Source organism: Eschrichtius robustus, chromosome 12 (genome assembly GCF_028021215.1).
Source record: "Eschrichtius robustus isolate mEscRob2 chromosome 12, mEscRob2.pri, whole genome shotgun sequence".
Taxonomy (NCBI): Eukaryota; Metazoa; Chordata; class Mammalia; order Artiodactyla; family Eschrichtiidae; genus Eschrichtius; species Eschrichtius robustus.
The window spans coordinates 14663932-14690464 of NC_090835.1; the positions used below are offsets into that span (position 1 = coordinate 14663932).

The window sequence follows — 26533 nt, forward strand, 5'->3', positions numbered from 1 at the left end:
AAAGGGATAAAAACATAATCATACACAGCAGGTCCCTTTTTTTTTTTTTTTTTTTACAGCTGGATAAATACTAAATATGAGGCAGCTCTGAAATTAGGAGATATACTAGTATCATTATAGTTTCTCATATTTGATCCCTTTTATTATCCCCTTTATTATAATTGCATCCAGAACACAAGCATTTCTATGCAAGACATAAAACAAAATAAAACAAAACAAAAACAGATGCAACTTCATAAACAGACAGTGACTATCCATGCAAATCAATATGGGGAGAATAATTATGAATAATTATGAAAGATGTTGATTCATGTAAAAGACTTGATTCATTTTATTAAGCACTTAAAAATTTCAGCAACTTACTCCTCCAATCCTCTCAAAATGAGCCACTCCTTTTTTTAAGTCTATGACATCTCCATTGAAAGACCATACAAATACAACTTCAATGGAGGGGTCATGGGACACCTGGCAGGGTAGGACTATACTCTCGCCAACTGTAACATCCATTTTGGAAGGTGGCACGGTAATAACAGTCCTCTCTGTTGAGAAAAAATATTATTATTATAAAAGCTTATCAAATGCTAGCATATGGCTATAAAATATATACTTTGAATGGTTCTGCCATTGTTTGAAATTGTATAAATACAACATGAAGTTCTACTATACTCAATATGAAAAATTATATTCCCACTTTTCTAATATTTCTGCATTAATCAATGTAGCCTATTACTTGTAAGAAAATTCAAGACATACTTTCATTTATACTTAATATAAAAATAAGTAGTTCATAGAAAACTGTGGACCTCAAAAGACAGCATTCCCTACATAGAGAATGCACCACACCATTTTTATTATTATTTTATTCTGAAATTCCAGCCACAATATTACAATCCACACAATGGTTGCAGCTCTAAATATTCTATGTTAATTTCATATACTATGAGACAAATTGTGTCCCTAAGATCATAACTACATTAGTTTATATTATATTGAGATTTATAATCATAAACTTATATTTGCAAATGTGAATACAACATATTTATTCTATTTCTGACATAGCTGTGATAAAAAATTTCTATTTTAGATAAAGGTACAACACAGATAGGAAAGAGGTAACTTTTTTCTTTTTCATCGAGATGTCACAATTTTAGAATTACACATCTATCATAAAAAAATATCTCTCTAGAAATATGAGTCACAATATCAGCCCTTGCTCTACAAGTCATATCATGTCATTGACCCATTTCAAAGGATAATTCCAAACAGTGTTCCAGCTGGACTTGTGAGTCCTATATTTCTGTGGTTAATAGAGACTCATAGTGATATTATTTTTGACTACATTTTTTTTATAACAAAATACATAGTTTTGATTTTAGAGGACTAAGAATTGACTAAGATGGCAACTCAGTAAATTGACCAAAATGGCAACTCAGTAACCACACACACAAAAAAAACCCTGGACATACATTTGGATTTAGATATGCACTATCTTACCAAAATAAAGTATGTTTTAAGGGGTTTACATTTAAGAATTAGGGATTTTGGCAAATTATAGTGAAAGCAAGTATCATACATAAAGAAGTTTCAAAACAAAATGAAATGAGGACCCTGGAAAATCTCTTTCTCTAAAGATCACTCATAAGATAAAGTTTTACCCTCTAGGAGATAAGCTAAAAGCTTTACTTTCCTTCTGGCTTCTTTGTGCTGCTCAAGAAATCAAAGTAGCATTGAGGTTGAATTTATATGTTCATATGGATGAGTGTGCCACTGTATTTTATCAATAGAATGTTTAAGTATTATTCCAACATTTCAAAAATTGTGATTGTTTCCTTAATAAACAAAAAGTAGGAAGTAATAATCTTGGGCTTTAAGGTACATATTGATAAAAGAGTCATGGAAAAATAAAAGCACATATTTTGTTTCTGAATATGATGAAGAAAATCTAACTCAGTCTACATCAGATGGTGTCTGTGTCTTCATATTTTCATATTTTAAAGTACTCTTTACCTTATTATATTAGACACGTGTACTTTTTATTCTAATTATTTCTGGGGGAAAGTTTAAAGAATGATTTTGTGGACTAAGTCCATTCTTAATTCCAAGCCTTCTTCAGACGTCTCCCATAAATACTAACCAGGGTTTCAATAACACATTTTAAGACTAGAGAATATTTTCCTTCTTGTAGTATCTTTGAAAAAAATATATCGCTAATATGTTATTTACACTTACGGGAGGATGAGTTGGCTAACTGGTTGTGCTGGTAGAGCAAAATTGCTCTGATTTAAAGTCTTGGATCATGCAGTTAAAATAATTTTCAAACATTAAAAATGAAAACCTCTCCTTCCATTTATGGCACCACAAAGTGGTAAAATTAGACAAATCATTCCCTATATACATAGTTTGTCAGTAGTATAGTAATAATGACTAAAACTTCATGAATAAGAAACATTTGTATTATAATTCATTATAATGTTTACATGTTCTCACTAGTTAATTCATTTATTAACTAATATTTATTGAGCACCTACCAAATTCCAGCTGTTTGCTAAGTATTGGAAATACAATGGAAAGAGAAGGAAAATAAAAGCACCAAATAAAAATGATGTGGTGCTTGCCTTCACAGATATTTAAGAATAAAACGAGAGGCTGATATTAATCAAATCATACTCAGAAATACATAGTTACAACTGTTATAAGTGCCATGTATTAGAAGTAAATGATTCTATTAAAATAGTGAATCCTGAGGGATCAGTTTATTGGGAAAGGGTTGCTTTAGCTGACAGTAAAAGGCAAATAGGAGTTAGCTAAGTAAACATAATAGGCAGGGAGAAGTAACTTTATTCACTTTGCAGGCAAGAGCATTTACAAAGAATCTGTGCAAAGAAGAATGGTTTGTTGAGGCAAGGCAGCCATTTTGCTGGAAAGAAGCGTTGGAGAGTAAAACAGGAGTGAACGAGGAGAATATGAAGCTTGGTGATGGTCATAGTCAGAATGTAAGCTTTAGATGTTTTTAGGGCCAGTTACATAAATAATTTTTGGGTCGCAGTATGAAATAAAAATGTGGGGTGTTTTTCTTTGAAATTACTTTGCTTTAAAAATAGTATATTACCTACAAAATGTAACAGGGTAATAATGATACATGAGTAACAACATAAACATACAAATTGCAAAAATATATTTTTGATTCAATTTTATATATACATTAAATAATAATACTTTATTAAAGTTATTTCTTGATTGATCATAAGATTTTTCTCACTTTTCTATAAATTTATTTATTAGGTCATCAGAATTTGTTTTAGCAATTTTATTTTTAAGTGATTGATATCGGTTGCTCATGGCAAATGTAAAATCGCAAATGCTTTTCGATAATTCTTTATGTTTGCAAAGATCTTTCTGTTGATGCAATTTTTATGGAACCATTGAGAGTATTTTATAGGTTGTGAGAACATTGGAATAAATATCTGATAAATTATTTTGAAATGTGAATCTTAGATCATCTAGAGCTGATGATTCTCAAGGAACAATCTTTTCTAAAAAGATTTATCTCTTCATACACATCCCTTCTGTTTAAGTCTGAATTGAATTTTAGATGTAAATTTAAACAATGGAACTGTTACATTCTTCGGACACATCCTGTAACTTGTGGAGGTTTCACGAGAAACTGAAAGTGGCTTAAAGGTTTGTGTATAATCCAGACGCCTGTTTATGCATTCTACTGCTGTATCTTTAATTGTAAGGAAACACTCATTAATAATTGGTTTACCTGGAGATTTGTATAGAAATAGTATTTTTCCCATTGAGTAGAATCGTCTTTAAATTTAAATGTCTATTTCTAAGCCTCTGGAAATGAGCTTTCTAGTGTTGCACACATTTTCAAAATCATGTATGCCAAACTCTTTTAAGAGTTCACATAACTCAATGATATACCTTATTGCAATATATGTAGGCTTTTATTTCGTAATACTTTACTGACAGAATTTACTGCCTGGGCACTGACAGTTCCTGTCCTGGTGCTCAGGCTGAAGAGTTAATATTTGTACAGATGTCACCCGCACATTGTCTGAGCACAGATGAGCAAGCTGACTTCTCACAGTGGATCCTGACGCTGACTGCTTTCTGAGTTCCTTGTTCCCCTGAATCCCTTGCTCCTGAAGTTTCTACAGCTGCTACCGTCATCACCTCCACCAATTTGTTCCCGGGTCCTGATTTGCTCCCCTTCCTCTGGGCCTCAGCACTCCTGACCACCATCAGGCATGTGGGTATACACAGTCCCACCTGCCTGCTTGGTGCATGGACCTGAGCCCGTTTGTGCACAAGCTGTGGCTGCTGAACCATAAACACTTGTATGTACTTCCACCTAGGCTGTCTCCTCTGCTCATGGTCATGCTCCATTGTCCCACTAGCTTTCACTTACAAAGCACAAGTTCAGAGACAAAGTGACCAAGAATTTTGAGATGGCGACAGTGGAGCATTAGACCAAACATGAGGCATATCTCAGCACGGGATCCTGTGTGACTGGGTTACAAACTGATGAAACCAGCCCTGGATGACATGTTAAAAAATTGCCAAGAAAAGAGGGAAGCCTTGGAAGTATGAAGCAGAGGGAAAAAAGGCATAAAGGCATAGCAGTATTTGTAGGGTTAAAAAAAAAAAAAAAAAGGATTATATTTAAAAGAAGAGTCTTCTATGTGGGCAGACTTGTTATTCAAAAACAGGGAATGCATGGTTATCTGAACATAGTCCCCTTGTGAGTACCCTCCTGTGAGGGTGAGGGGGTACATGGACAAGAACGCTTATAACTACTGTATCCTCTCCTCACACCACATGCAGACCTGTCCTGATCCTGTGTAGGTGGCTGTCCAACACCCACAAGGCCACTGATTGCTAGCCTGAAGCGTTCCCTTCTGCAACCGCGCAGAGCTCTAACTCAGCTAAAAGTGAATACCCCACAGAGACAAAATCACAGTTGCAGAGAATGGGAGAGTGGTTCTTGAGCCGGAGAAACATACACAATTTTTGATGCTATTTTAGGGAAAGAACAAGGAGTAGCTTTAGTTCATTAACAAGTTCTGATTCCTCCTTTGCATACACTTTAACTTCTTAAGAAACTACCACCAGAGAAATTTTTTAAAAAGCCATTCGAATCACTCTCAAGGGGTGGAGGGATGTATATACACACATCTAGTGTACTACTTTCCTGGGAGCGCATACATACCAGTGGAGTAGGTGCAGTAACATGAGGCTCATTATTAACACTGAAACACTTCTTGGTATTTATGGATAAGTGAGATAATTAGGGCCTGAATTATAACAAATTAAAAAGGAGGGACGTCGACTCTGCTAGACTCTATCATTTGTAAAACTTTGAAATTCTTTAAGGCTCTTTCTCTGAAACAAAATAGAGCAATAGTTATTCCTTTTAATTTCGTATAATTATATTTTTGTTGCCTATTCCTTAAGTATTGATATTTATAGAAATTCTACTCTAGCAGTTTAAAAATTTAGCATGAATTTCCTGGAGAATGTGTTCAAAATGTGCATTTCTCTGCTTCCACCAGAAATACTGATTCGGCAGATCTGCAGAGAGAACCTAGAAATGGATTTTTTTAACAGGTTGCTTCTTCAGTTGATTTTAATGTGGTCAGTCCAGGCCCATGCTTTGAGAAATAATTGCTTTAGGTTTTGAAATCTGAACCTGAAATTTCTATTTAAGGAAAATCCAAGCTATGTGAAATATATTGCCAGAAAGCCACCAATGCTTTGGATCCAGGAAAAACTCATATCCAGTAAAATGTTGTTGATTAGTGATGCTCCAAAAATAAAGGTGGATTTCCCAGGTTATTCAACTTTAATTAATTCTGTATACTTACTATGTTTTCTTTTAGAGTTGCATAGTACCTTTTAGCATATTAAAAGCTTTGAAAATTCCTGTATTAAAGAAGTTTCCTTAATTCTAGTTTTCCTGCACTTACTAGGTATGGAACATTTTTAATTCATGTAACACCTCTTAATACGTTTTGGGATATAAAGAATTCTAAGAAACACTGTTTGGAAATATGACTTTCATGGTTGAAGAGGGTTAGCATACACAAATATATACACACATGTGTGTGTATTTATTTAACATGCATAATACATATATAAATATATATTTAAGAGATAATCACATACATTTGAACTCCGAAAAACTTAGGAGTAATCGTTAATTTTTTTAAGATGGGAAAACTGGTTTATTGTTATGTTAAAAAGATCCCCTTGTCATTTAAAAATACATTCTGAAATATTTATAGAAGAAATTATGATGTTTATGATTTGCCTCTAGATATTTGAGGTGGATGTTGGGGAAGTAGGTGAGGGTATAGGTGAAACAAAGTTGGATATGAGTTGATGATTATCAACCCTGATTGATGAGTACATGGGTATTCCTGGTACTGTTTTCTCTACTTTTCTGTGTGTTTCTAATTTTCAATAATAATAAAAGAAAGACATAAAGGAAATGATGGGGGTAGTGAATATTTATATATTTATACAGAATAGGGAAACATCTTTTCCATTCAGCTACTAGTGTGAAGAGGACCGACCACTTTTTGAAGGTTATTCTAAGTATGAATGACATGCGTTAATGGAGAGTTCATAAAATTACAGAATTTTAATATTTACTCTTCTCAGTATGTTTCAGTGAGATTCAAATCATACGAAAACAGCTTGATCTAACAATCCTATCCTTAAGAAGTACAAGGAAAGGCTTAATAAAATATATAATGCTTTTGATGAATAGCCTTACTCAAATTCACATTGTCAAAGTAGACAATGATATTTCCAGAACCCATCTTTAGTTAAGAGCACCTCAGGAGACAGGAAAACTAATAACAAAATTTCTCTCAGAACTGTTAAGCATGATTTCTTTAAACATACGTGTGGCTTGTTCCCTGTATCAATGGCCAAACATTCTATTACATATCATGATCCCCAGCTACATTTTTACAAGCCAGGGATGGCAATCCATCATGTAATTGGTCTTTCCTGAGCATCCAGAAAATATTACTTTTGGTAACTTTTTGTTTGTTTCTTTTGTACTTTTAACTCAGTTGAAATCTCCATCTGTGAGCGATAATCTTTCAGGGTCATTGTTCAGAATAATAACTGCTCAGGTGGTTCTGAATTATCAACTCCTCTCAAAAGATTGACGAATGTTAAGAAAAATCATCAAATCTTTCTCCCTCTGTGCAACATGTGATTCTCCATTTGTCGATGACGTTATTGGAAATGTTATTAAGATACTGATATAAAGGAAATTAGTGTATAAATAGCACTTAAAACAGGTGATGAAAGTCTCTGATATTTTCTCTCATTAGTTAACTTGTGAAGACTAGAAATAAAAACTTCTAAAATTTGGTCCTCTTCCTAATTCCTCAAATCTCAAATTAGCCTCGTATCAACATATTAACTCTTCCCATTGCTCTTAATTTCTTCTTCAATCTGTGACCATATCCCTTCTGGTTATAGGAGTTTCATTAGCATTTCTTTTAGTGCAGATTTGAGTGATAGTTTCTCCGAGGTTTTGTTTGGTGAAAGCATCTCTATTTTGTCCTCATTTGAGAGGATATTTTGCTGGGAATAGAATTTTATTGGTATTGTCTTTCAGAGCATTAAAAATGTCATTCCACTGTCTTCTTGATTCCCTTAATTCTGTTGTTATGTCAACTGTCATTGTCATTGTTATTCTTTTGAAGATAATGTGTTTTTTTTAATTGGGATCATTTTTCTTTCCTTTGTTTTCGCTACTATGTGCTGATTTAAACTTTCCTTTGTGTTTATCCTAATTAAGGCTCATATGATTTCCTGAATAGATGGCTGATGTCATTTTCAGTTTTTTTTTTAACTCTCTGGAAAATCTTCCTTCAAACTGGTCATCCCTCATCCGTTCTCTGCCCCTTTGGGAACCACAATTTCATGTATGTTAGAGCTATTCACCATCAACAATATATTTTTTGTGTTCTTTTTTGTCTTTCCTATTGCATTTCCTCTCCATATTGGATATCTTTTTTTTTTTTTTTTTAATAGCTACTTTATTTATTTATTTATTTAATTTATTTTTGGCTGTGTTGGGTCTTCGTTTCGTGCGAGGGCTTTCTCCAGTTGCGGCAAGCAGGGGCCACTTTTCATCGCGGTGTGGGGGCCACTCTTCATCTCGGTGCGCGGGCCTTTCACTATCGCGGCCCCTCCCGTTGCGGGGCACAGGCTCCAGACGCGCAGGCTCAGCAGCTGTGGCTCACGGGCCCAGTCGCTCCGCGGCATGTGGGATCTTCCCAGACCAGGGCTCGAACCCCTGTCCCCTGCATTAGCAGGCAGACTCCCAACCACTGCGCCACCAGGGAAGCCCCATATTGGATATCTTATATTCACATATCTTCCTCTTTACTAATCTTCTTCTCTACCATATCTAATCTGCTGTTAAGTCAGTCTATTTTGTTCTTAATTTTAGCCTTTGTATTTTTCACTTCTAGAACTTCCAACGGATGTTTAATACATGCCATTTCTCTTCTGAAATTCTCCATCTTGTCATCTTTAAAAAAAAACATACTAATCACAATTATTTTAAAACCCTTGTGTGAAAGCTTCTATATTTCTATCAGCCATGACTTGTTGCTGTTATCTGATATTTCCCTGGGTTTTGGTCATTTGGTCCTGTCTCCAGCTATTCTTGGTAACATTTTATGAAATGTCAGGCACTGTGGCTCAAAATGCAAATATTTTTATTTTGTTGTGTTTCTCCCAAGAAGACTTACTTTTTAAGCAGGCAATTGAAAAAGAGCAGAATCTAGTCAGGAATTGATACAAATTGAGTCTGAAGTTAGTGATTTTAAGTCCTGGTCAATTTTGCTCTGCTTTTATTACTAGGGCATAGTCCCTTAGGTGTCTTGATTCGAGACTGAATTGTTCAGCTGGCCTCATTCTATTTGGTTGATTATGAGCCCCACTTTTTTCTTTCTGGCACTGTGAGACCAGCAAAATTTCTGCTTGAGATTTTTATTTTTTAAATATTTTTACATTATTTGTGATTGATATTGGTATGATGTTTGTGTGATAAATCTACTTCAGCTAGTCAGGACAGAAGTTTCGCCAGTATTATTAACTTTTTGTAATAGATTATGTGTAGGGTTGGAAATATTTAGGCCATTTATCAGTAGCTTTTTAGATAATAGCTTGAACAGTATGATAGTTAATGTCATTTGGAAAAATAAGTGAGCACTACTTTGGACAGATGTAGAAACCCTTAATATAAAAATATACTAATTGTTTATTCAATATTTTATTCAAAACCATTTAATTAGTATTGAACCCTTACTTTCTTCCAGGTGTACATCAGTGTGAATACTGAGCAAATAAAACAACACTGAACTGAGGAGCCTTTAGAGGATTTCCATAACAGAGGCAAAAAACTCATCTACAATTTAACAGGAACGTTCAAGCTTCTAGAAGGGAGACAAAGATGGAATTGAGACCCATACTTCTGAGGCTATGGGTGAGTCTCTTAATTTCAATATTGTTATCATTTTGGGCCAGATTATATTTTGTCGCATGTATGTGTAAGTGGATTCAGAGTGCGGTGGGGAGGCTGTTCTGTGCATTATAGGATATTTAGCAGCATCTTTGGCCTCTACCTACTAGATGTTAGTAGATCCTTCAGTTGTGACAACCAGGAATATCCCTACACATTGCCCTATGTCCCCTAGGAGGCAAAATAAACTTAGTTGGGTATCTCTGTACTAGAGACACACTTTGGGAAAGTGACAGTAATGGTTTAAACTAATGTTTGGTCATTGAAGTTGTGGGACCTGGTTAGATTCTTTACATATCTTGATGCTGAGGCCATTTGTTGGACAATGGGATATGGGGTTTGAAAGAAGGAAAAGAGTGAAAATGACTACAAGGATTTGGCTTGAGCAAGTGTCGGTGTAGGCTGTCATTAATATAGTGGGGATTTACTGTGGCAGGAGCAAGTTCTGGGAGTGAGAATTAGGAGGTTAGTGTTAGGATATAGTAAATTGGAAGTTAAGATAAATTGGCAGTTGGATTTGGGATTAAGATAGATAACTAAACTGGGTTATCATTTTGGGAATTAGCTTGTAGATTTTATTTAAAATGATGAGACTGGACGAGTTACCAAGTGAGTGGTAATAGCTATGGCAGAGAATAAATTCGAGGAAAGTTCCCTGTGATATTCCAAATTTAGGAAATTGGTAAGATTCAGAAGAACTAGAAAAGGAAATTGAAAAGGAGTGACTCTAGATGTTAAAGGAAAACCTGAAAATTACTATGTCCTGGTAGCCAAGTGAGAAATGTGTATCAAGAACTGTGTGATCAGTAGTCTGATAGGTTAAGTAAGATGACTGAGAACTGACCGCTGGATAAAACAGTGTGGAGGCTACTAGTCACCTTGTTAAGAACAGTTTTGATGAAATGGTAGGAAAAAAGCCTGGTTGCATGGATTCAAAACAGAATTGACCAGAAAGATTGAAAAAAGCAAGCTCGTATAGACAACGTTTTAAAAGAGTTTTGATATAAAGGAGAAGAGTCAAATATGGCAGTAGCCGGAGGGGAAGTAAGGTCAGAAAATGACAGCTTTTTAATGATGAGAGTAACAATATGCAAGTATGGTGGTGGGAGTGATGCATTAGAGGGGATAATAGAGATGAAAAAGACAAGGGAGGGAGAGGGAGGGGGTAAGGAGAGAGAGAGAGAGAGAGAGAGAGAGAGAGAGAGAAGGAATGTCCCTGAATGTGAGAGGGAATCATATCTAGTGTACAAGTGGAAGATTTGAGTCCATGACCCATAATCTCCCAAATTGTGCTTTCTAGATTACTTGACAAATTTTGTTTAAGCAAAAAATAGCTAAAGCTTGACTTCTTCTAAATATTAGCAGAGAAAAATAGTATCACAATAAAAAATAGGATGTACAACATCCTGGCGATGATAATTGATTACATAGTATTTACTTCAAGTTCTTTGTAAACATCTAATAAGTGATGCCAAAAGAAATTTTTTTTCTAAGACATTAATCCACCAAAACAGAGACGAAAAGGGGAGACAAAATTTGAGGAACTGGAGTGAAGTTGAATGACTTCAAACTGGCTTACTGTAAAGGTCAGTCATAGGCTGGCAGTGGGAAGGCTGAGGAGAAAACTTATTTAGCATGTCTTTATGAATTAATTCATTTTGGAATTTATGAATAGGAAGCTATTTGGTCTCAAGAATGTTTTCCCATCTCAGAAGAAGACCAGCAAATTACTTTCCTGAGAGGATATGCAACAGAGGGTCTCAACTGCTGGTCACCAAGCACAGTTAAGGGTGGGGGGCTCCTACTGAAAATGGGGGAATTAAGGAAACATGTACAGGGTGAGGGCTGAGATCCATGTGTTGTAACCTTATGCAGTTCTGAGGGTGCTGTCTGCTGGGCCTTTGCTCTCCAGGCAGGAAACCTGGGTGGGAGGTGAGGGACAGTTTTCCTAGGGATCTGATGAGCCTACAAGAGAAGATCCAAATATAGTGACCTTAGAGTTTTCCAAGGAAATATCTTGTCCAGATCATCTAAATGTGAAGTCCAATCATTCAAAAATCCCCACACTTGATCAGAGCTTTCTGTAAGATTTTTAGTGACCCACTTTTAAATATGAGCAGGCAACAGATGCACAGAGTATCTTTGTACACCTTTTAATAAAGGATAGGGATTAAAACAAAGAAAGAGAAGAAAGTAGTTTGGGACAACAGATACCATGCATAAAAAATAAACTAGAAAAGAGAAAAACTACAAGCAATATTTTCAGAGGAAGGGGAGAAAATGAGCAAGGCAAGAAAATAAAAGGACACTTAGAAATTTTTTCAAAATAGCAAAAACAAAAATACAATAGAAAGTCTGGAAGATAAAGTTGAGAAAATCACCTAGAAGATAGAGCAACAAAGCTATAAAATGGATATGAGGAGAGAGAAACAAAAGTATATATATGTGTGTGTGTGTGTGTGTGTGTGTGTGTATGTATATGTATGTATATATATATATATATATATAACATGAGCATGTATATAAATTATATGTATCTAAATATATATATAATTATATAAAATACAATATTATATACAAAGATAGGTAAATAGTTACATACATACATACATACACACACGCATAAACTCGAATACCAGTTTAGGAAATCTATTAAATAATAGGGATTTCAGAAAAAGAAATGGAGTAAATTATTAAATTATTTGGGAAGATATTCCAGGACCAAGAACTACGGGTTTCCAGGATGGCAAAGTACACCAAATGCCCTGTGAAAAGGTTGAAAATAAATTTACACCATGGCACATCATCATGTAATTGTGGGACACTGGGAAAAACAGACTTGTAGAGAGAGAGAGAGAAAAGATGTCACAAACAACAGGTCAGAAATCAAAATGGCTTCAGCTTTTAGAGCAGAGTAACATCTCCAAATTTATGAAGAATCCTGATTTCCAGTCCAGAATTCTGTTTCCAACTAAACCATCAATCAAATGTAATCATAGTGTAAAGACATTTTCAAACATGAAAGATCTCAAAAAAATTGCATTTTTCTTAAATTGTTTCTCAGAAATCCATAGGAAGATGCAATCTACCCAAATGAGGAAGTATGTCAAGAGAAAGGTATGGTGATTAGGAGACCAGGCTCCCCAACACAAAGGTAGATTGATATTGAAGGAAGAAAGTTGAAATAGAACTGAGGGATGAATTGTTGCCAATTCCGTAGAAAGCTAAGCAAACAAACAAGAAAATTACTAACTCTAGGAAAAGCAAGCACAGGAAAAATCAAAGCTAGTACTCTGAAATAAACCCTGTAGAGAAAACAAACAAACAAGGAAATCAGTGTGATAGAGTCTTCAATTCCCCACCTCCAGCAAGCAAGAAATGGAGGAGTTTTTAATCTTTATTTAATACATTTTCCCTCTTTGTACATATACTTACAGTAGGCTAGGTTGTTTTATATCCACTAAAATCTACATGCAGTACTTGGTATTTATATTATATTCCACCATAGGCAGAGTATGATTTAAATCCAATGTACAAAGTAACCATGGTCAGTATATTACAGTTTCTCTGCAGTTACCGTTACCCATTTATCTTCCACTTCAATATTTAAATGATTTAGAACAAATATTAAAAGACTACCCTGAACCCCAGGGTAAAAGAAACAAATGAAGAATTGTCTGGAGAAAGTAATTGTCTAAAATTTGAGTTGTCTAAATGAGAAAACAAGTCTAAGTATCATGCAAGGTAACACTGAAAAATTCCCTAGCAAGTAATAATGTAAAATGTAAACACAGATCTTCTATATTAACAAGTAATCAAAACAGAGCCTGACGTCTATTTAAAAAGAGCATGCACTGTAGATTCTGCTTAATGAATTAAATATGCCAACTACTCACTTTCAAAGCAGTAATACATAATAGGCAATGACTATTTATGGGATCATATTTATATTTCCTATAAATAGATAGCATTCGCTCAGTCCTCCAACTGTAACTTTATTCTGGGTTGTAGTAAAATATCAGGTTGAAGTGTTGTGTAGTTTTAAAAGGGATGGAATGAGGAAATTTTACTTTGCCTGGCTACAGGACCTAATAGAAAATGTTTTCTTCTGAACATTTATGTTGGGATAAGGATAGATGAAATGAGAAAATAAAATCCAGAAGAGGAGAATCAGCGTCAATCAATTCATTTGATTATTTTTCCCCTCTACACCCCCTTGCCCCACTCCTACCCCATTCCTTTTTTTGGCTTGAAAGAATTTGCTAATAACCGTTTCCTTGAGTGTTCAGGATCCACAGACCTAAAACAGAGCTTGCATCTTTTTCTTAATGTTGTAATGACACACTTTTTTCCTAAAGAAATGTCACTAGAGCTTGAGTGACCACTGTGCTGGTTTAGAAATAGAATGCCCAAGTAACACAGGAGTCTAATCACTTCCTTTAGCTTCAGACTGGCATCAAGAAAAAAGTTACTGAACTTCCAATTCCTAACCCAGTACTCAGGGCACAAGTGTGTACAAGTTTGGGAAGGAAACTGGAGACAAAGATATTTATAATTCAAGATTTTTTTTTTTTTTTTTTTTTTTTTTTTTTTTTTTTTACTACACAGGTTAAACCTACTGTTGGTAAAGTTTTGTTTAGTTTTGTTCATTTCTAATAAAAACAGAAGGTTGATAGCTAGTGATTTAAGCTGAGTGAGAGAAGCCAGATGCCAAAGAGTATATTCTGTATGATTGCATTTGTATGAAATCTATGGCAGAAAAAAATCGTAACAGTACTTGCTTCTAGGACTGGGGTGGGGGTAGGGATTGATTAAGAAGAGGCATGAGGGAAGTTCTATAGGATGATGGTAATGTATCTTGGTAGAGTTAGGGGTTACGCCGGTGTACGCGTTTGCCAAAATTCAGCAAATGTACACTTAAGACATGTATTTCATTATATATGTAAAGTTTACCTCAAATGATAAAGATATAAACAAATATTGAACTCTATTTAACAAAGGAAAACTGAAGTATTTAGGGGGAAGTACTAATATCTGCAAGTTACTATAGTTTTATTTTCTTTGAACTTTAAACAATGTCATGTAAAAGTGTCTCATGTAAGTATGATTACATAAATTTACTAGAAGGGAATAAAGAGTTCTGCCACTTAATAACAAGGGACCTTGGCAAGTACTTTCAGACGTCTATGCCTTAATCTCTAATGATCATCTGCTTCAAAGTGTTGTTCGGAGGGTTCAGTGAGATGATATACATAAAGCAGCTATAACAGTGCCTGGAGCAGAGTATGTATATTTATTAGAGTGTAGTTAATGATAATAATAAAGAATACAACATCAAACAGCAAAAACAAACTCTTTAGGATTTCATGCTAGTTAGTAATTGAACTAGTTAATCTAATTTCAAAGTTTCTGCTTTTCATCTCTTTAAGAAGTGGTATGTACTCATCTGTCTGGCCTCTTTATTTGGTATAAAGCACAAGCTATACAACCCCCTATTTCTATTAAGAATAAATAAAACAAAGCAAAATTTTAACCAATAATAGGTTCAGTGAAAATTTTCTTGCATAATAAAAAAGTGCAGACTTATAATTCATTAATTATAATTAATATATAATGTCCTTTACATTATATATTGTATAATATATATTTAAAAGAAAAAAGGCTGCTTAACATGCCTGGAAATTTCATCTGAGTGATATGTGCTACATTTTTAAAAGACTATGAACTAAATTGTTATGAAGACTAAAATAATATTGATATTATTGTGTTTGCTTACATGAAAGCTTTTTGTTTGTTTTCTCCTTTATACTTGAAGAGATTATGGAATTCAGGTCTCAAGAACTCAGCGTTATTTTCAATACTGGAGGGGGGAAGAAAACTTCATTTCTAGACAGTATAAAAACTCAGTATATATTTTTTCACCTTAAGAATACTTCCATTAATAATTTTTAAATCAAAGTCTTCTTTCTATTAAATGTTTTAATTCATTCTTGTAGAAAATTGGAATGTAGAATTAAATATTTGGGGAAAGATATTAGCAGTACTGGGAGACTTCAACCACTACAAAAAGATGGATGTATTCCATTGTGTCTTGTCATTTCTGTGAAATTGTATTTTTGGTTTACTCAGTGAAGCTGGGCTTCTGGATGCAGCTGGGCTCAACACCTCAAATCTTTTAAACTGCAGTGTAAAGCCACAAAGCCTCCAATTATTTACCTATCTAGATATTTCTCTTAGTAAATGTAGAACAATATTAGTGAACACTCTCATTCTGCTGGAGAAAATGGATAGGCCACTCTCCATGCTGATAAAATAAAGACTTCTATCACAAAGAATAAACAACTAAATGAGCAGCAATAAACTTAATTTGCACATTAGATATGCTTTTCCAAGTTCCGACATTTCAGTTGAAAATAATGCTGAAGCAATGAGGCCTATAATTGGACATACAAAACTTCTCCAGTGGGGAAACAAAAACAAATGTTGCCTGCAAACAAGATCATTTTTATAGCCTCCTGTTACTCTGCTTTTTAATAATTTTCCAAATGCCAGATCAAATAATTTCCCCTTTTATGTGACTTTCATACACCTCTTAGTGTATGTACACATTGTAATTTTACTAAGTCCCCCAGACTGAAAACATTTAAACTCCCTTTCCTTTCCATTCTCTGTCTGTGCCTATGGAACATGTCCTCAAATTACACTGGGCATCTGCCAGGGCTCTGGTAAGGCTGGTGCTAATTGCACTCCCTGTGTTGAATAGCAAATTGCTTTATCCTGTTGCATAGTGGAATAGAAATTTCCAACATACAGTGCAGATAACTTCAGAATCCTCTTGACACAGATAAGCCATATCAGCTAAAAACTAAGCTGGAAAATAGCTTACTCCTGTAACTATTATCTTTTTACATGTTATCTAACAACAACATTTCTTGCATGACTGAGGCAGATAAGTAAATTCAAAGAAAGATGATTGTTTTATCAGCTTTACTGAAATTTCTCATTTGCTCCTTACCACCCTATTACCAGAAAGGTCACTGTAAGATTTCGATTTGAGAAATAAAATTATATTTGACTCTATAATGACAATCAGATGAACATTATAGACAAGAAAATGCAAACATACAAACACACACAGGTGCACACACACACATACATACATACACAGAGAAGTATTAAATCGTCTTAACAAACAGCCAAATGGCTACACTCTTAACAGTCAAGAAAATGTTTGAATCAATGCATAGTATTATGATTCCTTCTCATATTAAAGCTTCAAATTTGTAGGTTATAAAATAATAATTTTGGCAGTGATACCTTCAACATTCCCACATGAAAGGGAATTAGAGATAGCAGTCTAGTTAAGAAGCTGTGCTAATGATAGACTTATCTTAGAACTGTATTTGTGTAAAAATCCCAGTTTAATAAAGATTATACATTACAGATCAGTAATAAAGCAAAGTTTCTAAAGATGCTTTTATCCATACTGTACACATTTTGTGTTTATGTAGTTTTTTTAATGTATATGTTATTATGTATGTATGTGTTTATTTATATTGCATATGATGGTTACTGTCAATGGCAAAGAAGCAAGAAATCCCCAAATCCCTTTAAAATGGCACATGGATATTTCATGAAGGTTAAAAATAACAAACACAATTTCCTTCCCATTACTAGATATAAATGAGTGAAAATAACTTGATATTCATGCATATTGACATAAGCCCTTTTTGCATATGTAAATCATCCTCTGGTATTATGCTGAAAATACCAGAACAGTGAGTTCTCTGCATGAAGTCTTTCAGATTTTCATGTATTTTCATATTTGTCCCCCCTTTCAGAGTGTGGGGTTCTCTATGTATTAGAATAATGTAACTACAAACCGTAAAATTGGGAAAGTGAAAGCATTTACAAGTTTGTTATTTGCCTTTGATGTTCTTTATTGTGAAGTGTTCTAACAAGAGTACACCCTGAAAAATTGAAAACTTGTAGATTTTAGAGCAAGGAAGTCAGGATGGAAATTATCTCTGAGAACTAAGGGGAATGAGGTGAGATCCTTTCACTCAATCAATAAATATTTATTGAACACATACAGTTCCCAGGACTGTACTAGAATTTGTGATGTCCCTGCCTTCTTTATGCTTCTTTTCTAGAGGAAGGGAAATAAAGGGAAAAAAATACATGTAAATAAGTGAATTATATCCTTTGTAAGAAGATGAAATGTGCCACAGAAGAAGAAAGAGTAGAAAAGATAAAGTTGACCAGGAATGTAGATTGAGATAATTTTGTTTCAATAGCTCCAGCAAAAAAACACTAGAAATAAGCAAAAATATATCAGTTTTTTAATTGAGCAGTCTTAGTTATTTTCTTACTCATAGACAGAGTGGAGTCCCTGAGGATTATGGTGTGTTTTGTGGAACATCCCAAAATACATATCAACTTGATTTTATCTTGAGAATTAGGAACCTATTTAGTAAGAAACATGGCTATGTTTCACCTCTACAATATCCAAATTCCGTAATTAGAACTAAGTTAGTAGCTGCTCCTGAGTTTCTCACATTTATGTGAGTCTTCTCCTTTTACTTTTCTTCCATTAATTACTAATTGACAGCATTAAAACAGCATTTAGCTAAAGGCTAAAGAAACATTTGAGGAAAAGAAACTATCCATTTAGCTCAATCTATTAACTTTTTTTCTTAGTCTCTGAGGTGAAAGCATCCCCATCATTGTATTTTAGCAGGAAAATTATTGGTCCTACTCACCCACCACCAGTATTCTACCAAAACTTTCTTTGAGAAACTACGTTTCCACTACTGATGTCTTCATCCTTAAAATTTCATATTTTAACTCCTCCTGGATTTCTCCATACCTGTAAGAGTTAACTGCAATGCCTTTTTATCCTCTACCATATTTTAATCTTCTGCTGTAATAAAAATGAGTGCATACCACCTGTAGTTTCTTAATTTGACATAAGGTAATCTCCTCTGTTTTTTTTCCTTAATGAACATGTTAGTTCTTCAAACATAAAGCATTCACGCTCTTTAGTACATGAGTATTACCAAAACTTTGCTGGAGAAATTCCCTATTATTAAATATAGCTACAGCACATTCCTTGAAACATTAAGTCCATACCTGTCTTAAAAACCTGATGACAATACAATCTTAAAGAAGTGAAGTTTTTCAAAATATGCTACACTGGTTGAATTTTGATACAAGTTCTATCATTTATATTTCCCCTGAGTGTTTCAGACAATTGTTGGCATAATGTAATAGGCTTGAGATAAAGTTGGGAGAAATATCTTCCAGGGATAAAGATGAGTTTATTTTCCTGGAGACATTTTAAAGGATAGTAGAAGTATAGCAGCTAGCTACTTTTTATTGTATTTAATTATTTTTAATAGAAATGATGATAAAGCATCAATTGCTGAATTTAATCATTTGGGCTTAAGTAGCTGCTCAAACTCATCTTTCAAGACAGTCATTTTTGTCATCCAGGAGGCAATAAAATGATAAAAGAGACCTGGCTCCCCCTAAACAGACTAGTTTTATGAGCTGAGGTTCAATAAAATAAAGTAGCAAAGATGGGGAATAGATGCATCTAATGCTAATTATGTCCTTTGGTGATATATGTAGTTGCATTTGGATTGATACTAGTTTAAAAGTCTCAAGACTAAGGTATGCACTTTTACCATCTGAAGTTGTGTGAGCATATGTGTTTACTGTGATGGGAATCTAATAATAACTCAAATTGACACTAATGTTTAAATTTTTTTTTCTTTGCAAAGAACTGCTTATTAAGGTGAATGTAAGCGAGTCTGCATTTCACTAGTTATGTACTTAGAGTTATAGAAATAAATGAACTGATTATGCACTTGGCAGCCTTACATCCAGGTAAAAATTTTACACAGAATGAGTTTCTGAAGGAAACTTCACAAAAAAAATATTATCCACTGACGTCAACAAAATGTCCATGGCTTCCCCACACTGAGGCATCTGTGGAAATCCAAAATTTTTAGTTCAAGTTTTAGTTTTGTCTAATTACCCGCTGGACAGCTTTTCAACTGCCAAGGTATTCACATCTACCATGTTATTCCACTGGCAAAGTGAGCATGCTATTAATGAATATGGGAACACAACTCTTAAATAAAATGTGAAATCAAACATTTCACATATACAATATGATACAGGGTTGACAACTGTGATAGCGGTCATGATATGCATACATATCTCCAATGTTCATCAAGCACAATGAAGATAGTAAAATACCTTTTACAACTAGGCTGCCAGTGTTCTTGGCAACACCAAACTGATTTGTAGCTATGCAAGTGTATGATCCGGCATCCGACCTGGTAACGTTATGTATCTTGAGGCTGCCATCCTTCAGGATGAACACTCTAAAAAGAAAATGTATAACTAACATAAGTAAGGCTCTTTAAAACTGGTAAGTCTTAACCACCTATTTTCATTTTAAAGCGTTACTGAAACCATGGGTGCGTTTGTTAATATGAATGTATTCCTTTCCTATTATCCTGCTTTTAATTGTGAGCAATCTGTGAATCCACATATTAGAATAAATGACATTTGCTTTTATTCTGACACAGTACTGATAATTATTTTGCTATAACTTGAATTATCATTGCTGATTTCAATGCACATTAAAAATCAAATGAGTGCTTGGTGCTACAGTGCCCATTTGCTTGATTAATAACAAATGCAACTAGTTACTATGCATTTTGAAAAACCAACTCTGGTGAAAACTGAACTTGGCGTTAGAGAAACGCAAGCCCAATTTTCACATTGTTTACTCTGTGGCTTTATAGACCAGTTTTTACTTAGGACTTTCAGCTACCAAACAACAGGGTTTTCAACCATGACAATATTTGCCTGTGCTAGTGAGTTGAAGGAACCATCCATGGGGTTCCATAGCCAGGGGGCTCAGGCCATCTTATTATGTGGCCTGTCCCATTAAAAAGAGGAAGAGAGAAGTAAAAAGAATGAAGGCTTCAAGAATCAGACTGAATTAAATATTCCTAAAATACATGTATTCATATAATACGCAATGGAGAGAGAGCTATTTAAGAAGTTCTAGTCTTTCAAAAAATGATTCGGATGAAGTTTTCTCTGAAACTCAGAAATAGTCAAAAGCAAACATCAGAACACTGTCGTAATCAAGGGAACCCCTAAGATTGGTTTCTTGACAAAATCATCATCAAATGTTTTAGTAAGGAGACAAAAAATGAAAAACAAAACAAAACAAAAAAAAACCATGTGCCCGATTTTATGTCTTATAAATTTAATTAACGACCTTTTAAAAATAACAGCTCTAAGAACACTAGTGGGTAGTCAGAGTTGCAGAAAAATAAGCAGTGAAAACTCATTTGTAATGACAACGGTTTTAAAGGAATGAAAGGAAAGAGAGTTGGCATGCATGTCACATCCATTAACAATAACAAAACAGTATTTCTTTCATTGCAAACATATCATTGTTTCTAATATGTGTATTACAGGAAATGTAGCTAATATAATTAATTACCCAATTTGAAACACAGAGAACATCAGCCAACTACAATTTGTATGAAACCAGCTTATGATGTTGGGTGTATTATCAGTGACAAGTTCCATATTCTGTTGTCAAGTGAGTGGAAGGGGCCACATCTGGGTTTAGAATGTTCCATGGCACATAATCAGATTTCTTTTAAGTCATTTTCTTGGAGTATTCCCCAACAGTGAACATTTGACATCTTATTTAATTTCTGAAATGTCTAGATTTCTTGATCCCAGTTTATACTAACAATCGAATCATACCGCTATTGACACAGTAACAAAGCTATTCCAGTATGCAGCAAACTTCTGGCCAAAAACAATTCTTCACCTGATTCAATTAGAAGAGGTCGGTGTGAGAAACATTTGGGTGCATCACTTACCTCTAGAATTTAGGAATAACTAAGAATTTCAAGCAACACAGAAACATTAAATTTTGGCCAAAAAACATTTTAAATGTTAAAGAAATATGTATCTGCTGATAGCTAAAGGCCATCAGACAAACTTCCCAGCTAGTAATACCAATGTTTATATGTCATAATTTTTCACTTAGCTTTCAGAAAAGGACAATTCATATAAACTGTGGTTTAATATTACCCTAAGTCCACCACCCTTTTCAGGCTCATTGTGTATGTTCAGTAATGTTTGTTAAATTGAACTGAAATCGTCATCATTGAAACTGATTGTTTCTTTTGAAATCTTAGTCAATCAATCGACATTTCTCAAGCTTCAGATAATAAGAAGACAGACTAAGACTAGGAAAAGTTAAAATCTGCTCAAGATTAAGCAGCTAATAAGCATCAAAGAATGAATTGAAAATTATAACTGAGTATCTCTAGTGCTCATGCTCTTTCCAGAACCATCACTTTGCGTCACTTGTAGTAAATAATTCTGCATGTTGACTGTGATGTTCAAGAAATATCTGCTGAGTCATCATTAGAGGCCCTTAAGATGGTCTTAGGTGTTTGCTCCTCAAAATGTGGTCTCATCCCAGACCTACTGAATCAAACTTTGCATTTTAACATGATTTTCAGTAATTAGTGTGTACAATAAAGTTTGAGAACATTGCTCAGTTCATTATAAATCAAACTTTAGTCTGTAAAGATTATCTTTATGTCTAAGTAAGAATCCATTTTGTTTTCATAGATCAATATGTAAAAATGTGCAAAAGAATAAAAAATCTTAGATTTAAATGTTTTATGAAAATAACCAAACTAGTAACCAAACCAATGTATCATTTATTAAAACTAGATGATTAAAAAAGTAATTCTCCCTAGTGCCCTAGGATATAGAAAGCCAGACATTTAACCATAGAGATTTTATAACATAATAAATGGTATGAATATTTCAACTTACTATTTTTTCATTAATAAGAGATGTTAAAATATAGTAAGAAAACTTAATCTATAACAATGTAGATGGTCTCAAACTATCTAATCATAGCCCTAAATTTATGCAGAATAATTAAACAAAAACTATTAAAGAAAAGTGAGAATTTCCAGTTCTCTCACATATCAAAACACGGCTTAGCAGAAATTATTAAAAAAAAAAAAGAAATAACACCCAATTAACATCAAACTGTATTAAGAAAACTGAGCAATTGACATTTTCAATGATAGGGAAGGATGCACATGTAAAAATTTACTGGAACATTTTAATTGATAGTTTTGGTAACATTCATAGAGAAAGATAAAGACTGACTTTTTCTATCCTTCTTTTGAAATATTCTAAAAGATATTTTAAAATAGTACCTGGAGGGTTCGAAAGGATATATTAATAAAGTACATTAAAATATTGTCTTTGTTCATACAAGACTCTCTGGTATTTAAAAACAAAACACAGCCACAAGTATAGATACGCTCGGCTAACTGAAAAACTGAGAAAACACTCTGGTGATAAAAATGGAATTTTGCATAAATTATTAGCAAACAGAATATAAGTTACAGAGAAGAAAGCAAAAGACAGTGAAGTGATTGATTACATATAATACAGATATATATTTAAATTAGCACTTAATGCTGAGATTACACTGCTAGTAGACAATAGATCATAAAAGCATATATGAAAATATCTGGTACCATGGAATATGGTAAGGCTTCTAAAAACTTACTAGCAATTTTAATGCCTGATTGGAAATAGAAAAATGCTAAGACTTTTTTTCCTTCTAAATTTATTCAACAAATATTTATTAAATACCTATTGTGTTCCAGGCACTATGTTAGATATTACAATAGGTATGTAAGAAATAGAGAATGTTAATATCGAGGATATTCTTTTTCACGACTAAACTCATTGGTCAAAACACAAGCAGGTTGTGAACTATTATTGTAAGCTGACTCTGCACAAGTCCTCTACTAAGTGTATAATAAATGTCAACTCATTGACTTACTAAGTAAACCTCTGGGCTTACTATTGTTATCATTTCCGTTTTACAAGTCAGGAAACTGAGGCATGGAAAGAAGTGGGTACTTTAAGGTACACACTCAGTAGTGTAGCACCAAGATTCCAACCATGCCTTTCTCTTTACACCAGGAAGCACTTATTTTAAGAAGGACTCTTTCACTTCAAGTTTACAAAGTATAATTTACTAATAATATAGTTACTTAGAGCACAAATTTGAGCATATATATACATATATATAAAATTGTATTTGCATAGAATGATCTTTAATATTGGAGGTTTATAATCTGACCTTCAGGGAATCCAATAACTCCCCAAAATGTGATGGAACATTTGTGTGTGTGCACATATGCACATTTCCTCGGAGTTCTAAGCGTTTGTGAAATCTTAAAGGTGAGTTTGATCTACCCTACTATAGGAGAGTTTTAACCATAAACATGAGGTAATAATGATGGCAATACTAATACTAAGGATTATTTTTCTTCTTCTGTTACACCGTCCTATGCAATAATGTAGTTGAGTTATTAGCAAACGTGGAATTTGGGGTCAACTGCTTGTGACTGAATCTGAGCCCTAATATTTAATATTTGTATTACTGGGTCCAAGTTACTCAACTGTGCAAGAGTCTTCAGCTTTCTCATCTGTAACATGGGGATATTAATATTACCTGTGTCACTGAGTCATGAGGAGTAAATGATATAAACTGTTTAAAATGCTCAGCCCTGTCTATGCCCTACTCCTGGTTAGCCATCAATAAGTAGGTTTTTAATGAACCATTTCCTCATTCTGCCAAAGAATGTAAGCACTTCTGTAACTCCATGAGCAGTAACAACAGGGAAAGAAGGAAGTGTTTTGTCACAATTCAGTTTGAACAAAGGGACCTGAGAGGTATATGCCAGGCTTTTTGAAAGGAGCCTAATGCCAGAAGATTTTTCCTAGCATTACGTTTCACTGCCTAAGACCCTTCGTTGAATTCATGCCACTTCGTGTCTGTACTTGTGGAGTCAATCTTTCCGATCCGCATTGCTCTCATTTTTATTTTAGAAATGGAAATAGGGTTGTCATAAGAATTGAATTAATTAAATGCTAGCTATTAATCTTATTCTTTTTCTTTGCTGATACTAGTTTTTGGTCTTTGCTCTTCTCCATGACTCGGACCAGCATTTTCGATTCTCACTTTGATTCTTACTCCTGCCTGATGTCTTAAAAAACACTTTCATCTGACTGGACTCAACAGTATGTTTTGTGGCTTTAACTACAATATGGTTATCAGTCCTCGGTGTCACCAAGTTCTAATACTTGACTTACGGTGTATGTATGTTTGCTCTTTAACTCTTCCTCTATAATCATTTCACAGTTCAGTGATAACACTGTTCCTCTCTGGTGTCTATTCTCAAATATCCACTTAATTAGAATATTTCACCTGTTCATACAATCAAATAGAAAAATTTCCCCCAAATTACCAAAGCTTAGTATTCTATTCAGATGATTAAATCACAAATTAAGGCATTGCATTTAAAATGTTACATAATAATTAGAATTTAAAGACATTTACATGTATAGATATATTATGACCATTCAACAATAGAAAAATTAGTAGTTAGCATTTGTAATGTATCGCGCTATTCTTCTAATTGCATTTGGGCATTAAAAAGGTGGAAATTCAGAACTACAAGCTGTGTCTGATAGTCAAGTGGCATTGGGAGATTTTATAGTCACATTAGAAAACAGAAAATGTAGAAACCTGAGCCACCAACATATGTAAACATTTCAAGGTTAACTGATAAGTTGAAGGCAGACTATGTAGTGTGATTGAACATCCAATTTTTCAATCTTCCCACTGTCAGGGAACGTTAGTAGCATAAAGCGAAAACAAAAGTAATGGATGCTTTGACTAGTTGCCTTCTACTTTCATACCCTTTGCCTTCTACTTGATGAGCTATTGTGAATAAAACATCAGGAAGATAGACTACGACATCAAGTGAACTCCTAGGAGTCTTTTACCTGGAACATGTGTGTCAAATTTTGTGTCATTCTAAGGAATTAGTCTAAAGACTAATGTCGAATGTTTTTACCCTTGCTTTCCTAAGTTGTACATGATACCAATTCATTACAAGCTTCATAAATACAATAGATATTAGCATTCACATCTAGTTTATCACTACAACTAATCTAATGTATTTCCAAATTTTGATTTACCTACATATAGAAAAAACAGATCTATATTATGTAGACCCCATATGAATAGCAAATGAGGAAGGCTCTGATTTTTTTTGTTTAGTTGTCGACCATAGTCTATCACAAAATTTGAGGACATAGAAGATTAGCAATAGCTAAATTTCTTAAACTCAGAGAAATTAGGACATTGGGCAATTACAATTTCATATTGCTGAAACTAGAGCAGTACTTCTATTTTTATAGTTAGATTATTAACTGGAGTATTGCTTCCACTTCTGTCTAAAGATAATACTGTAGACCATGAAATTTTAATTGACAGTTTAATTTTACTGATATCTAGAAAATGTAAAATAGATTGGATTAAAATGAATTAGATAAGTAGGAAAGTATGTATAAATTTTGGCTCTGCACAATTTAGGTTTTAGGTAAAATGTCCCACTGGAATCCATTTTATTTTATTTTATTATTTTTAATTTTTTTAAACATCTTTATTAGAGTATAATTGCCTTACAATGGTGTGTTAGCTTCTGCTTTATAACAAAGTGAATCAGTTATACATATACATATGTTCCCATATCTCTTCCCTCTTGCATCTCCCTCCCTCCCACCCTCCCCATTCCACCCCTCTAGGTGGTCACAAAGCACCGAGCTGATCTCCCTGTGCTATGCGGCTGCTTCCCACCAGCTATCTATTTTACGTTTGGTAGTGTATATATGTCCATGCCACTCTCTCACTTTGTCCCAGCTTACCCTTCCGCCTCCCCATATCCTCAAGTCCATTCTCTAGTAGGTCTGTGTCTTTATTCCCGTCTTGCCCCTAGGTTCTTCATGACCATTTTTTTTTTTCTT

General features: G+C 34.0%; 1 protein-coding gene across 4 annotated transcripts in view; it reads right to left on the reverse strand.

Annotated features, from left to right (window-relative positions):
- Nucleotides 1-26533, reverse strand: part of CNTN6 (contactin 6) — a 155775-nt gene that overhangs the window by 24541 nt on the left and 104701 nt on the right. For all 4 annotated transcript variants that reach the window (XM_068557769.1, XM_068557770.1, XM_068557768.1 and 1 more), the window contains 2 exons: nucleotides 19832-19959; nucleotides 364-539 (listed from right to left, as the gene is read on the reverse strand). In XM_068557769.1, the coding sequence (XP_068413870.1) occupies nucleotides 364-539; nucleotides 19832-19959 (304 nt within the window). The remainder of the gene's footprint in view (nucleotides 1-363; nucleotides 540-19831; nucleotides 19960-26533) is intronic.